The sequence below is a fragment of the Aquarana catesbeiana genome, linkage group LG04 (genome assembly GCF_042186555.1).
Source record: "Aquarana catesbeiana isolate 2022-GZ linkage group LG04, ASM4218655v1, whole genome shotgun sequence".
NCBI lineage: Eukaryota > Metazoa > Chordata > Amphibia > Anura > Ranidae > Aquarana > Aquarana catesbeiana.
In genome coordinates this window covers 336,367,680-336,383,763 of record NC_133327.1, presented here as the reverse complement: position 1 = coordinate 336,383,763, position 16,084 = coordinate 336,367,680, and the positions used below count along the sequence as shown (strand labels likewise).

General features: G+C 44.8%; 1 protein-coding gene across 5 annotated transcripts in view; it reads right to left on the bottom strand.

Moving 5' to 3' along the window:
• Positions 1-16,084, bottom strand: part of ANKRD6 (ankyrin repeat domain 6) — a 345,397-nt gene that overhangs the window by 102,606 nt on the left and 226,707 nt on the right. For all 5 annotated transcript variants that reach the window (XM_073626931.1, XM_073626933.1, XM_073626934.1 and 2 more), the window contains exon 4: positions 132-230. In XM_073626931.1, the coding sequence (XP_073483032.1) occupies positions 132-230 (99 nt within the window). The remainder of the gene's footprint in view (positions 1-131; positions 231-16,084) is intronic.

Sequence of the window (16,084 nt, the reverse complement as noted above, 5' to 3'; positions counted from 1 at the left end):
GCTGTTCCCTACTCTTTTAAAAATGTGAATTTATATTTCTGTCTGTGTTGATGCTGTAGAGCTCCCGCCACTTCCTGTTTGGTGAAACTGTTGTCACTGGAATAGTAAGTGGAAACATAGATTTTACTTACATCATCCTGTATGTTCAGCTCACATCCAGCTTTTAACAGGATCTGGACCACATTAAGGTGTCCTTTGTGGGCTGCAAGATGTAAAGGGGTTCGTCCATGCTGAAAAAAAAAAAAATAGATAAAGATGAAGATCCATGTAAAATATTATTGTTATTATTATGTAAAATATTATTGTTAAAGATTTGCTAAACATTGACAAGTATGCAAGATGAGTGGGTATTCAATAGAGTAAAATTGACATCACACTGATTAATATTGGTAGACGTTTTACATCCAGCAAGACTAGACTGAAGTATATTGTTAGTCTATACCAGTGGTCTCCAAACTGTGGCCCCGGGGGTCGGATTTGGCCCTTTGCTCGCCTTTATTAGGCCCTTGGCACTAGAAGTCGACCGATACGGGGTTTTTTTTGGCCGATGGCGATACCGATATTTAGAAATTGGGTCGGTCGATGGCCGATATATGATGCCGGTTTTTGTGGCCGATATTTTAGGCCAATTTAACCTCACCCACTCCACTCCTCCCTGCTTGCTCCTGTCACTCTACTATTCCTCCCACTGATAACAATGATGGGGCATTCTTTTACCCATTGATGCGGGGGGGGGCATTTTCTACACTGGCCACAGTCCGACCCTCTCAAAGTCTGGAGGATAGTAAACTGACCCTTTGTTCAGAAAGTTTGGAGACTCCTGTTCTATAGGATCCCAGTTTTAGGATGTTAGAATTATTTATGTTAAATGTGGTTCTTAGTGTTTAACTACTGTACACATTGAGGCTCTGAATGGCTCCTGTTAATTTGTACTTGTTGACGGTAACCAGAGGTATAAACATGTAGTGTAATTATGTTGAAAAAGGCTTCCACCCTTCTGTACACAGCCCTTTTTTTTCTCATAGTTCCCAAGCCCTCATACACAACCATTAACATTTAAAATTTAAAGTGATACCTAGGCTCAGTTTTTATTTAAACTCAATCCACTCAATACATGTAAATTGCCCAGTGTGCCCAAACACTTACAAAACTCCCCCATTATCTGCCTCTCAATCCCAGCCACAGATCGCAGCTTTCCTGATCTTACAGGTAGGGGAGAGTACATGGAGTCACCAGAGCAATGGACAGGAGCACCACTGCTGGGGGGGGGGGGGTGAGCAGAATTGGGTGGAAGAAAGAAGATGTGGACATCAGAAGGTATCACATAAAGTAAGTCTTTACACTGGCATTAGGGTAAGGAAACATTGCCTTGAGTGTTCCTTTAACGTTCCTTTTAAAATATATGTAGTCCCAATCACTAAAATCTCATATAAGCTTTAACATGTTATGGTCATTTCCATTTTTTTTTTTGGATTTGTAGCTTTTAAGAAAATAATGAACATATGAACTATGAGTCTGAGACTTACATGCTACATTTGATTGTAAGCTTTGAGAGAAACATTTGTATCTTCATTGATCTGTGAGCAATCTATTTGTTTACGCCTGCTGCCATCATACTGCAACAGAGTTTCACTCTATGAGATCTGACCAGATATTTATTACATTACTTTACTTTATTACACTACTTTTTAGCACATGGGTTCTTGTATCCACACCCCCGTCGTCAGACTGTTGAAATCATCAGTATCACTAGTCCTATTAAGTAGCAGTTAGACATCAAAAGATGTCAATAGCTTGATTTTACTTTACATATGGACAGCTAGGAACAGAAGAGCTGAAAAAAAGTTTTGGCGTTTGGAATTATTCATGCGCTTTCAAAATGTGGAATCAAGGTACATTTAGTAAGCACTTCAACATATCATGTAGCAAAAACAGGAAGACGTCTGAGTTAAGTGATATGATTGTTGATTGGTTGCTTGAAATATTCAGATCTAGGTCCATACCCCATCATTTGGTTTCCATACCCACAAGGCATATGGATACTCTAAGTTAAAGTAATTGTAAAGTCTCGTTTTTTTTTCTCTAAAAATAACCAACATGTTATACTTACCTTCTCTGTGCGGTGGACTTGCACAGAGCAGCCCAGATCCTTCTCTTCTCGGGTCCCTCTTCGGCTCTCCAGGCCCCTCCCTCCTGTCGAGTGCCCCCACAGCAAGCAGCTTCCTATGGGGGCACCTGAGCCGAGTCACAGCTCCCTGTGTCCATTTAGACATGGAGCCCCGATTTGGCACTGCCCCCTCTCTCTCCTGATTGGCTAAGTGAATTTGACTGCAGCGGGAGCCAATGGAGCCACTGCTATGCCTCAGCCAATCAGGAGGGAGGGTCTCTGCGGGCCGAGACACTCGTGGACATCGCTGGAGAGAGATGGGGCTCAGGTAGGTATTAGGGGTGCTGGGGCAGCTGCTGCACACAGAAGGATTTTTATCTTAATGCATAGAATGCATTTAAGACAGAAAAACCTTCTGACTTTACAACCCCTTTTAAGGAACTCCTGCCGTATAGGATGGATGGATACTAATCTAACTTTGAATGTTTTATGATATTTTGTGGGATTTGAGAAGTCTTGAATATTTTTGTATATAATTTTGTTTTGTATCATTACAGAGAAAGTGTCTTTTTGGCTTTATTTATGTTTTTTTTTTTATTGTGAACTATTAAAGGGGTTGTAAAGGTAAATTTAAAAAAAAAAAAAAAAATAACAAACATGTTATACTTACCTTCACTGTGCAGCTCGTTCTGCACAGAGTGGCCCCGAACCTGCTCTTCTGGGGTCCCTCGGCGGCTGTCTCAGCTCCTCCCCGCAATAGCTAACCACCTTAATACGAGCTCCCTCGCATGGTGGTTAGTTATTGCGGGCACGCTCCCGTGATACAGCCGGCGGGTATAGCCGCTCGCTGTATCACTCGGCCCCGCCCCCGTTGCACTGCGTCATTGGATGTGATTGACAGCAGCGCGAGCCAATGGCTGCGCTGCTTTCAATCCATCCATTATAGCCAATCAGCAACCAGGCTGAGCGGCGGAATGGAGGTCGGGAGCGAGCGGCTGAGTTTCGAGGTGTCAGGTAAGTAAAACGATGGGGCTGGGGGCGGCGGTATTATCAAAAGTTTTTTCACCTTAATGCATAGAATGCATTGAGGTGAAAAAATGTATACCTTTACAACCCCTTTAAACATATTTTCTATGTGGTATATTTCCACTGATCTCTTATTTTGATATTTTGAAAACAGTGTTGTATTTGAAAAAGGCAAATGCTTCAATACACTATATTCAGCAAACTAAAAGCAGTGGCGGCTGGTGCTCAAAATTTTTTTGGGGGGTGCAAACAAACTGAAAAATACTGAACCCCCCCCCCATCAATTGCAGCCTCACTGTGCCCATTAAATGCAGCCACTGTGCCCATCAATTGCAGCCATTGTGCCCATCAAACGCAGCCACTGTGCCCATCATATGCAGCCACTGTGCCCATCATATGCAGGCATTGTGCCCATCATATGCAGCCACGAGTGCCCATCATATGCAGCCACGTGTGCCAATCATATGCAGCCACTGTGCCCATCATATGCAGCCACTTGTGCCCATCATATGCAGCCATTGTGCCCATCAAATGCAGCCACTTGTGCCCATCATATGCAGCCACTGTGCCCATTGGAACACTACATGAAGAGTCTAACAGACAGTGAATTTTGCAACGTGAGTGAATGTGGCTGCACCGCAACTGTGAGCTGAACATCTGGCTAGCAGTTTCGGCATGTTCATTCCCACAATGCAAAATGACTGCCCTACAAAAAGCGTTCTACTGCAGATCCTTTTTTTGGGAGGGGGCATAAGCACTACCGCTAGAAGAAGGCTTAACGCTCATATCTCAACTACAAGAAGACACAAATCATGCAACTCTGTATATATTAATACATCCTTAAAATACAAGTAATATAAGTACTTTAACTTGACCTGGTATCAGACTCTCGTAATGCCTGTACATCAGAGCTCAGACTGGGAGAGGGATAAACAATAAAGGACCCAATCAGTTGTGCTGCAGTGCAAGGAGCAAGCTTTCAGAAGGAATGAGCTGAGTAATAGAAAGAGCATCCATTAGTTTGCTGCTTCTCCTTTCCCCAGTCAGCTGGCCATAAACTGTTATGCCCCGTACACAAGGTCGGATTTTCCGATGGAAAATGTCCGATCGGAGCGTGTTGTCGGAAATTCCGACCGTGTGTGGGCTCCATCGGACATTTTCCATCGGATTTTCCGACACACAAAGTTGGAGAGCAGGAGATAAAATTTTCCGACAACAAAATCCGATCGCGTCAATTCCGACCGTGTGTGGCCTGTTCCGACGCACAAAGTGCCACGCATGCTCAGAAGAAATTCCAAGACGGAAAAGCTCGTTCTGGTAAACTTAGCGTTCGCAATGGATACAGCACTTTCCTCACGCTGCAATGTTCAAAATGGTTTAATACAGCGCACTCTCTTCTTCTTTATAATGTGAAAGAATTAAGTAGTTTTGCTGCTCGTATTCACACACACTTCTCACAAACTTATTTCGTTACTATTTATCGTGATTCCCTCAATATATTTTGATTTCCCACATCTGACAACATATTTTGGTATATTTTTTATATATTTTTTGGCTTTAATGTAGATTCTTTTTTTGTGTTTGTATTTTATTTTTATTTTTTTTGCGATTTTGATTTGTACTCCCGAAAATGTTTGTGTGTGTTTTTTGTGACAAGTTCCCACAACAACATTGATATGTTGTTCTATTTAATCTGTAGGAGATTGTTTGGTGTTGTTGTCCCTTGTTAATTTCACATTTTATGTTAGAAATGTACCTGAATCCTCACCAACAAACTGTCCTTTTTGGATGAAAATACACACAGGAGAGTATAATTTACCTAAAAAATTTTATTAAGGGGTCACAACTAAACAAAGAGGGAGGCAACGCTGGAGAAACTGCAGAAGTGGGCGAAGCCTTGGACCCCCAGGGCAGACATCAATAATTTGAAAGCCAAATTGGTGGCCTGAGGAGTCCTTATCTAAGGGAGGGCAGTCTGGTCCAGAAGTCCCAGAGATCCGGAAAGCAGCAGATGACATCTGTGTCCCCAGGCTGTGGTCATACAAGAGACTGCATCTTCTGTCAGACCAGACTGAACCCAGGGTCATCACTCTCTGGTCTTCTTTCCACGCCTCCTTCCACGCGGTGGCTGTGGCTGTGGTGGTGGAGTTGTGGCAGCAGGAGGAGGAGGAGGAGGATGGTCCAACTCAACCACGTCGGTCTTGGGTGTTAGTTCCCCACTCACCCCCTTACGTAGGACTTTATAAAGCAGGTCCTCACAGAGCCTGCGTTGACCCTCCTGCATGCCCTGCAATTTGGTGGCAGCCATGCAGGCAAAGGCCTCTTCAGGAGTGGGTAAGGCTCTGAGGGACGCAGAAGCCTCCTGGATCAGCCTGAACGCTGAATCCTGCACGGGACTCGGAGTGGCCTTCCTGGCTCGTTTATATGGCAGGCAGAGGGGAGGGACCTGAGAATCAGTCAGGCTGCGACTGGTCCCAGGCTTCTCTTGGCTGACACTTAGCCCCGCCTCCTCCTGGCTGCCACTAACCCCTGCCTCCTCCTGACTGCCACATTCCACAACCTCCTCCTGACTGCCACATTCCACAACCTCCTCCTGGCTGAGGTCTTCCTGTGTATGAAAAAGGGACATAGTTTCAATCACATCAATCACACACAATTTTCACCTCCTGACTGCTGCAAATTGAATGTTAACAAATATAACAGACTATCCTTCTGAGCCCAGCATTTTTCATTCTTGTCCCAATTTTGGGTGCCCACTACTGTCTATTGATATGTAAAACACTTTTTTTAATCAGCAATTAGTGATCAATAATAACATCTAGTAAACATCATTTATTTATTGACCAGAAATCTGTAGAAGAATGCTATACCTGACTCCAGCTGGGCTCCTCCACTTCTTCCTGGCTGGAAGGCCCAGGTTGGACATCAGAAGCCTCAGCTGGGGTGGAAGGAAGAGTGGAAGGAAGAGTGGAGAGGGATTCCCTGATTTCAGTGTGGTCTGACAGAAATCGCAGTCTCTCATAGTACCACAGTCTGGGGACATAAACGTCATCTGCTGCAGCTCCGTATCTCTGGGAATCTGTGACCTTCTTGCGCTCCCTAAGATAAGTGCTCCTCAGGCCACCAATTTTGGCTTTTAAATAAGGGATGGTTGCTGTGGGGACCACCGGCTTCACCAACTCCAGCAGTTTCTCCAGCGCTGCCTGCCTCTTCTGTTTGTGATTATAGTGGGGGTGTCTCACTTGCCACAGACAGGGCAGCTCCCTATACTTGTCTATGAACAGGGGCAGGAAATTGTGGTCGTTGAACCCATCCATTTTCTCTGCAAGACACAACACAAGACAAACCCTAATGTCAGGCAAAACTCCCCTAATCTTGTTACAATATAGGCTTCCATTTCGAAGCAGTATAGGCGCAAGTTTAGATCTTACCTTCGTTATCATGATCGGCGTCTCCGATGCTCCTTCCTCCGCTCACAGATCGTACGTAATACGCACGTGTGTTACGCTTTATACACACTGCGCATGCGTATAACTCCGCCCGCCCCTGACGTTCTTTCTAGTCTATTCCCCCGCTCCTTTTCGTTTGGCGCAGTGGGGGAAGAGCACATGGCGGATAGACAGCAGGTGCATGCTAATTGTAGCAACGAGGAGGAGGAGGAGGAGGAAAGGCCGGAGCCTGAAACGTCCCGATCCAGAAGGAGATTTAAGGACTCAAATATGTCCTTTGGGGAGATGTTGGAGATGGTGGACATCCTGAAGAAGGCCGACTATAATGGAAAGTATGGACCTTACCCCAACCCCAATATCAGAAAGGCCAAGATCATGGCGAAAGTCGTCAGGAGTCTGCACCGGAATTTCGGAATACGACGATCGAAAGATCAGCTCAGGAACCGGTGGTCGGACCTCAAATTACGAGAACATGAGCAGTACAGAAAGATCTGGAGAGTGCTGCAAAAAAGTAAGTAGTTGTGCTGTGTTCCTATTCTTTTTGTGTTTATTACGTTCGTGCTGCTCCATGTGCTCTTAGGAACTGTTGTACAGTTTAAAATGACAACTTTAATGTTCATGGGCACATTATTCGTTCGGATCAAACATTTTTCGTTCCAACTATAAAATACCATTGTTTAGCCCATATGCATTTGGCCACCATTTTGACGCCCTATACTTGTCTTCAAAGAATTGGGTTGTGTAGATGGCTTTGTTACTAGAATGAAATGCAAACTAGATTCTGTGTAAGGAGAGGACACTGAGCAGCTGTTTTCACATCTGGACACTGGAGCACTAGTGTGGGACAAAAGAACACCATTTTTATTAGGGGGGCCACACAGGTGCTCCAGTGTATACTATAGGGGGGTCTCCATCTGTGAAGCTTGTACAAAACAGTTAAAGTATTGCAGCTTGACAAAGGACACTAAAAAAGCTACATCTTGGAACTCTGCTAAAATAGACAATTGTACCTCACTTCCAAGCAATGTTTCCTATTTATAGTTCTGACATTAAATATCTGTGTGCTAATTATACCATTTTTGTTTTACATAGGGGATAAAAGACTCGGAGGACACCCCTCATCTGAGGAGACCAGAGCCCCCCCCCCCCCCCCTCTGGAAGAAGGGGAAATCTCCCCAACACAAGCTGAGCAGGAGGATGAAGACGTGGTGGAACTAGTCACCACAACAGGTGAGTGTCTGCAACCACAGGCTCAGATAAGAGATGGATGGCGGCATTTTTTTTAAACCAAATTTATTTTGGGGTTCCTCTCTTTTTAGGTGATCGTGATGTTGTGGATCCAGATCCTTTCACATCCGAAAGTGCCCAGATCCTGATCGGGGAGATCATGGGGTGTAATTTACAATTGGAAATCATCAAGCAAAACATCAATGATGTTATTCCAAAATATAAAAACATCATTGATGTTTTGGGGCGAGTTTAAAACCCCTCCAAATCACTTTCTTCTTTTGTGTGCTACAATGTGCTAAATGTTTTTGTGATTTTTCCCAAAGCCAAATTTGGAGGATGCACACAGTGTGTCAACATGTGCTATCTGCCATCACGGGAGATCAATGGACGCGTTTTGGGGGTGCAACCCCTTCCTCAATAATAAAGTAGCGGTGAGGAAGGGGTTTCTCCCCCAAAACACATCCCTTGATCCCCCGTGATGGCAGCTAGCACATGTTGACATTGGGAAATTTGTGTGCATCTTCCAAATTTGGCTTTTCCAGGGGTGATTTCCCCCCATCTGAACGCAATATCAAACACAGTTCCTAAATACTCATGTCTGATATTGCCTTCAAATTCGACCAAATGTGACGTTTATAAGTTCAAAATTTGTGTCTTTTCTTGTTGATTTTACACAGGCCTGTTTTCTATAAAATGGACATTTTGATTTTGGATAATGCCACCACAAAAATTGTTATACAACAAACATGTTGGTTTGTTTGAAAAACCTTTGGTAAATGCACATGTGATTGTGCAGGTATTAAAAAGATTGTTAATCAAGAATGTGTGGATTATTGTCTCAACGCTACAACACTTTTGGGGTGATGTAATTGTTGTTTTATGAGAAAATGGGGGTTATTTCCTAAGGGCAAATCCACTTTGCACTACAAGTGCAGTTTCAGTGCAGTTGCAAGTGCACTTGTAGTGAAATGTGTTTTTGCATTTAGTAAATAACAGCCAACAGTGCTTTGTATAAGGTTACACAATCACGCCATTTTCTGCACTCAAAACATATCTGTCAGGGTCAGCTAAAACAAACACAAGCAGTAAATGTCCACAAAGAATTTTTTTTTTTTTTTAATATAAAAAGGCTTCACAGAGTGTCTGGCATATTGATAGCCCCCCTATCCGCAAAGAACTCCAGGTAGCGTAACCGGACGTCACGGGCACTCAGGGAGGGCAAGCCAGGACGGCCACTTTCAAGCGCCGTCAGTGTGGTTTGATGTATGATTCCGGCCTCAGGCCCAACTGAGCCAGCATAGTTGGCCGAATGTTTCCTTAAAAAGTTATGGAGAACACAGCACGCAAGTATAATATGGTTCAGTTTATACTCCGCCATATGGATGGGTGTCATAAATAGGCGGAACCGGCTGGCCAGGATTCCAAATGTGTTCTCCACCACTCTTCAGGCTCTGGCCAGCCAGTAATTAAAAACCCTCTGTTCCGGGGTGAGGGTCCTCATTGGGAATGGCCGCATCAGGTGGTTCCCCCAGCGCAAACGCTTCATCAGCAACGAACACAAATGGGAGTCCTTCAACATTGTCCTCTGGAGCTGGCAAGTCCAAGCTGCCATTCTGGAGACGCCTGTAGAACTCCATCTGGGCGATGACTCCACCATCGGACATCCGGCCATTCTTCCCCACGTCCAAATACAAGAAGTCGTAATTAGCCGACACCACCGCCAACATCACTATACTATTGAACCCCTTGTAATTATAATAGTACGACCCCGAGTTGGGTGGTGGGACGATGTGGACATGTTTCCCATCAATTGCCCCTCCGCAGTTAGGAAAGTCCCACCGCTGGGCAAAGTGGGAGGCCACAGTCTGCCATTCCTGTGGCGTGGAAGGAAACTGTTGAGGAAAAAACAATAAACATTACTATTTTTTCACAGAAACATGGCAAGCAGATTAGACACAAACATTATGGGGCAACCTCCAGATAGCATTTAGTAAGGGGAATTTAACAAGGCCAAAGGATAAGGTACACCTATCATATTCCCCCCCCCCCCTCTCATGGGCCATTTCTAACATTATAGGGGGTGTGTGGAAATCTTGGACAGGTAACCCTCTTCACTTCATTGAGAGATGAATGCCTAAATAATGGGTATTACTTGGAACAGCCCCTCCTTAGTTACACTATTGGCAGCCCACTGGACAGGTAAGAAGTGTCATAATACAAAGATATAAATACACACTGTACACATTTGAGGACATTTGGACATTCTGCTATTACCTGTCAAGATAATAATAGGATACAAAAAATTTAAACAGTACCATTTGAAAGTATACAGGCAGGCCCTTGCACTACATGCTTTGGGGAATTCATCCATACATCTGACCAGTAAAGAGGTGAGTATAGTGTGTATGGGTTTGGCAAAGTCAGCAGATAGATGATTGAGGATAGATAGAGAATTGGGATCAGCTGACTTAGCAGTTGGGGAGGGAGGGTTACTAAAAATTATTTGGGGACACCACAAAAAAAAAAAATAACATTTCCAAACATTTTAGGGGGTGTTTGGGGTAAAGCACTACTATGGAGCTGATAAAATACATTGTTAAGTGACTATATGAGGTGAATATAGGGCCAGGAGACACCATGCTGGGGAGGTTAGTGAAGGGCAAATATGTATGAAGGACCTAAAATAATAATTACATAAAAATCCAGCATGCATGAGAACAAAGGGGACATTCACAGCATATTACAATCATGGTAATTAGGGAATGAGGAAAGAAATACAATATATTAGCAAACATTCAATACAAAAAAATGTGATATAAAAGGATAAAAATCTTACCTTCATATACTCCTTCTGCAGGACCTGTATGATGGCAGAACAGGTCTCTGGGATGATGATACCCAGAGCCTGGGGGGAGATGCCTGTCGAGAACTTCAAGTCCTGCAGGCTTCTCCCTGTCGCCAAATACCGCAGGGTAGCGACCAAACTCTGTTCCGGAGTGATGGCTTGCCTCATGCAGGTATCCTGCCTGCTGATATAGGGGGTCAGCGAAGCCAACAAACGGTGAAACACGGGGTCCGTCATCCTGAGAAAGTTCCTGAAATCATCAGGATTATTCTCACGGATCTCACGGAGCAAAGGCATATGAGAGAACTGGTCACGCTGAAGCAACCAATTCTTGGTCCATGAACTCCTCCCCACCCTGTTCATGGACTGGACTTGTGTCAAGGTCAGGACCCCAACACCAAGCCCCCGCACAGCACGAACTCTACGAGGAGTACGCATACGAAACATGGCTAGAAAACGGTCGGCTGCTCAGAACGAAGTAACAGAACGCACTGAAGAACAGCAAGGCCTGTGAAGAGCGACCTGAAAACCAGTAACGAACGAACAAGAATACAATGACTACTTAAAGTCACGCGGAACTTGCTTGCACGCACTGAAGAGCAGATACAAACCCACAAGCACAAACTGAACGGCAGAAAACGATCTGAAAGCCACGAGTCTGAAAAAGCGCAAATCGTCTCTCACCAAACTTTTACTAACACGAGATTAGCAAAAGGAGCCCAAAGGGTGCCGCGCTTGGTTCTGAACCGGCCTTTTCTAGTCTCGTCGTACGTGGTGTACGTGACCGCGTGGTTGGCGATCGGAAATTCCGACAACTTTGTGCGACCGTGTGTAGACAAAAAAAGTTTGAGCCAACATCCGTCGGAAAAAATCCTACCGTGTGTACGCCCTATTAGTCAGCAGGCTTAACAAAGCAAAGATAACAGATCTTCCATTCACACAATTGATGTGGATGAAGGAATCCCCTGCAGCAGGACATTGTATTGTGACAGCTGCACCTGTTGCTGTTGGTATACACTGATCAGCGTCTGCAGCAAACTGATTGAGAGAAATTCTCTAGCATGTCCCTTTGACAGAAGTCTGCAGGTATCATCCCAGTATCAACATTTTCAGCTGGTGGTGTTCTTTCATGTAGAAGTAATACACTTAAAAAAAAAAAAAAAAATTTGCTCACATGCAAATGAAAACACGCACGTAGGTCCTGTATGCATATGTAAAAGGTGTTTGCACTACATATATGAGGCATTGCCATGAACATCAGAGAGAGAGCAATAATAAGGCTTTTAATGGTTGCCTATAGAGATTTTTAGGTATCGTAGTTTAGCCATATGCAATTTTTAAAGCTTGACATGTTAGATGTCTATTTACTTAGCGTGACATCATCTTTTATATTTTAACAAAGAAATTGGTATTATATTGTGTTTCTGTTCAATAAAATTCACAAAAGTGTATTTTTTTTAAATGTGCATTTGTACAATTGCTGTGCAAATACTGTGTGACATAAAACATTGCAACACCCACCATTTTATTATCTCGTGCCTCTGCTAAAAAAATGTATATATCATGTTTTTCTAGCAAAAGAAAACGTTTATTTTTACATGTAGAATAGAAATGTCAGAACTGGCTTGGGTGACAAGCGGTTACATTTCACATTAACCTAATCTCTAATGCTGACCTTAAAGTGATTGTAAAGTCTCGTTTTTGTTTTTTTTTAAATAACAGACATATTATACTTACCTCCTCTGTGCAGTTGGTTTTGCACAGAGCAGCCCGGATCCTCCTCTTCTTGGGTCCCTTGTTGCTGCTCCTGGCCCCTACCTCCTGACGAGTGCCCCCTCAGCCAGCAGCTTCCTATGGGGGCATCCGAGCCGAGTCAGAGCTCCGTGTATCCATTCAAACACAGAGCCCCAGCCCTGCCCCCTCTCTCCCCTGATTGGCTAACTGACTTTGACAGCTGAGGGAGCCAATGGCACCGCTGCTGTGTCTCAGCCAAACAGGAGGAGTTTCCCAGACGGCTTAGACACTCGTGGAAATCGCTGGAGAAAGAGGGGGCTCAGGTAAGTAATTTGGGGGGTGCTGGGGAGGCTGCTACACAGAAAAGTTTGGTGCCCACAAATATGGCTGTTTCCAAAAGGCACCACTACACAGGAAAACACAAGGGATTTCTGGACCAAACAGCAGCACAGGAGAATCCAGGTATGGGAATGTGCTTAGATTTGCCTGCTTTTAATAAATATAGCCCTATGATCCTACAATCAAATACACAATGTAATCAATACCCTGTCTAGAAATTGGTATACCTGGGGTCTGGACTAGATTATCAATCTTGGATTTTGTATAACATCTGAGAGCCCTGAGAGTATTGGTAGAATGGCGAGCGTTCCTTTGGTCAACTTCAATCTGCTTTGTTTAAAGCAAAAACAGTAATACTTGCATACATTCTTCACTGTATACCCGATACTTAAATGATTTAAAAATGGTGTCAATCACTTCTTCTTAAATTCTGCTAAAGGAAAGAAGAACACTTTTCAACATCCAGATTTTCAGGACTACGACACCGTGTCCTTTGCAGAAGCAGTGTGGAGCAGGCCAGACTCAGGCACAATTGTCCACATACTGTACACAAGCCCTTACAGACTTATTTTTTAGAAACTGTTTTATTTTATTTTTCAACTCAATACTGTTATATACCATTACACTTGAAGCTATATATATATTTGATTAAATTGAGATTTCATTTGTAAAGTTAACTGATCAGCTCATTTGCAGTTTGCAGATATAACTTAAATTAGTTAGTATTCTTTATGTGCCAAGTCTGATTTGTACTTCCTTTATAGCTTTGTGTTCCTTTAAAATCTAAGTGGAACACTACATAAGTATCATTGTGACCTGTTATATTGCTTTTGGCGCTGCTCAAAGTACAGGTGAAAGTATATCTCTGTGTCGCTCTCACTCTCTCATACTGGTCACTGGAAGTTCAACATGGCACCTAATGGCAAAGAACTCTCTGAGGATCTGCAAAAAAGAATAGTTTCTCTACATAAAGATGGCCTAGGCTATAAGAAGATTACCAAGACCCTGAAACTGAGCTGCAGCACGGTGGCCAAGACCATACAGCGGTTTAACAGGACAGGTTCCACTCAGAACAGGCCTCGCCATAGGCGACCAAAGAAGTTGAGTGCACGTGCTCAGCTTCATATCCAGAGGTTGTCTTTGGGAAATAGACATATGAGTGCTGCCAGCATTACTGCAGAGGTTAAAGGGTTGGGGGGTCAGCCTGTCAGTGCTCAGACCATACGCTGCACACTGCATCAAATTGGTGTGCATGGCTGTCGTCTCAGAAGGAAACCTCTTCTAAAGCTGATGCACAAGAAAGCCCGCTGTTATGTACCTGGTGGTGGAGCCCAGAATGCAGGGAATGGCCTCTCGTGTGCCTCTGGCTCAAGAACCCCTGATAGAGGAAACAGGGACTCAAGAGCGCAGGGGGCCACAAGTGCCTGGCAAGTGGCAGATGTCTCTGAAGTTCAACTGGAACACCGGAACAGCAGACTGTAAGAAGATGCACTGGAGAGCTGTCTGGAACACTGGAACCACTGGTCGTAAGAAGAAGCACTGTAGCAGGCAGGAACTCTGGAACAGCAGGCAACAGGGAGGTGTTCTGTAGTTCAGCTGGGGCACTGGAACAGCAGGCTGTAGGAGGATGCACTGGAACTTCTGGCAGGAACACTGGAACCACTGGCTGTGAGAGGTGCACTGTAGCAGGCAGGAACTCTGGAACAGCAGGCAACAGGGAGGTGTTCTGTAGTTCAACTGGAGCACAAGCAGAATCAGACAGACCGGATCAACACTGGCAGGCAAGCAGGTACCAAACGGAGGCAGAAGAATAGTCAGGATACAGTCCGGGTTGGCAACAGGCGGGCATCAGATAACCGAAGGAGGAGGCAGGAGAGTAGTCAGACGAGCCGGGGTCAGGGACTGGCAGCAAACAAGAATAGTCAGGAACAGGCCGGATAACAGGAAGCAGGTAGGCAGGTATTCAGGTAGCTTAGGGTCACAGGGAACGCTGTAGACCGGACAGCAAGAAAGCGTGCTGACAGGCTCCTTTAAATAGGCCTAATGGCGCCAAACGCTGTCATACTGCATGTCTGCGCGCATCCACGTGCACGCCCGTGTACCGATCGTACGTGCCCGTTCGTACCATCGTGCACCCGCGTACACCCGTTCGTACGAGCGTGCACCCGCCCGCGTTCGTTCGTGCCAACGCGCCTCCGAACGCGTTCTCTGGCTCTAACAACAGTGGTTCTGTTAAACGATCTTCCGCCGACGGTCGTGCTAACAGGACGCCTTTCATGACATTGCCCCCCCCCAAGGGGCAGCCTCCGGATGCCCAACTGAGCCATCTTACTTGGATGAGACCTTTTAAAGGCAAGAATCAGTCTCCTCACATGAATGTTGGACTCCGGCTCCCAGGAGTTCTCCTTAGGCCCGTACCCCTTCCATTTAATTAAAAACTGGACTTGGTTACGTCTCTTCCTACAATCCAGAATGGACTCAACCTCATATTCGGTTTCTCCGTCAATGATTACAGGTTCAGGGGGATCAACCCTCCGGTTGGCAAAAGGATCAGGAACCGTGGGTTTGAGTAGAGCCACGTGAAAGACCGGGTGGATCCGGAATGACTCCGGTAACTTCAGTTCATAGGCCACGTTATTAATCTTCCTTAGAACTGGGAAGGGACCCACAAATTTAGGCCCCAATTTTTTGGAAGGACATGCCAGTTTTAAATTCAAAGTAGACAGCCAGACCTGATCCCCGGGCTTGAGGTCAAGTTCCCCTCTTCTCCTTTTGTCAAACAGCTCTTTGTTGTAATTCTGAGTCCTTGCCATAGTCTCCTGCAGGAGTTTACAATTTGACTCAAAGAAGTCTAGATTCTCCTGGACAGCTGGTACTGGGCACTCCGGGATGTTACTGGACAGGAACAGAGGGTGGAAACCATAATTTGCAAAAAACGGTGACTGCTTCGTGGCGGAATGGACAGAATTATTATAGGCAAATTCGGCAAGAGGTAGGAGCGGAGCCCAATCATCCTGGGAGAAAGAAGAAAAACAGCGCAGATACTGCTCCAGCGTCTGATTTGTTCTTTCCGTCTGGCCATTTGTTTGGGGGTGATAGGCAGAGGAGAAAGAAAGGTCAATTTTTAAGGATCCACAAAGTGCTCTCCAGAACTTGGAAGTAAATTGCACCCCCCGATCTGAAGTAATATTTGCAGGAATGCCATGAAGCCTCACCACCTCCTTGATAAACGTCCTTGCAGTCTCAGCAGCAGTAGGTGTGCCCTTCATTGGTAGGAAATGAGCCATTTTTGATAGTCTATCCACCACTACAAAGATTGTAGTGTAGCCTTCAGAAAGTGGCAGCTCGACAATA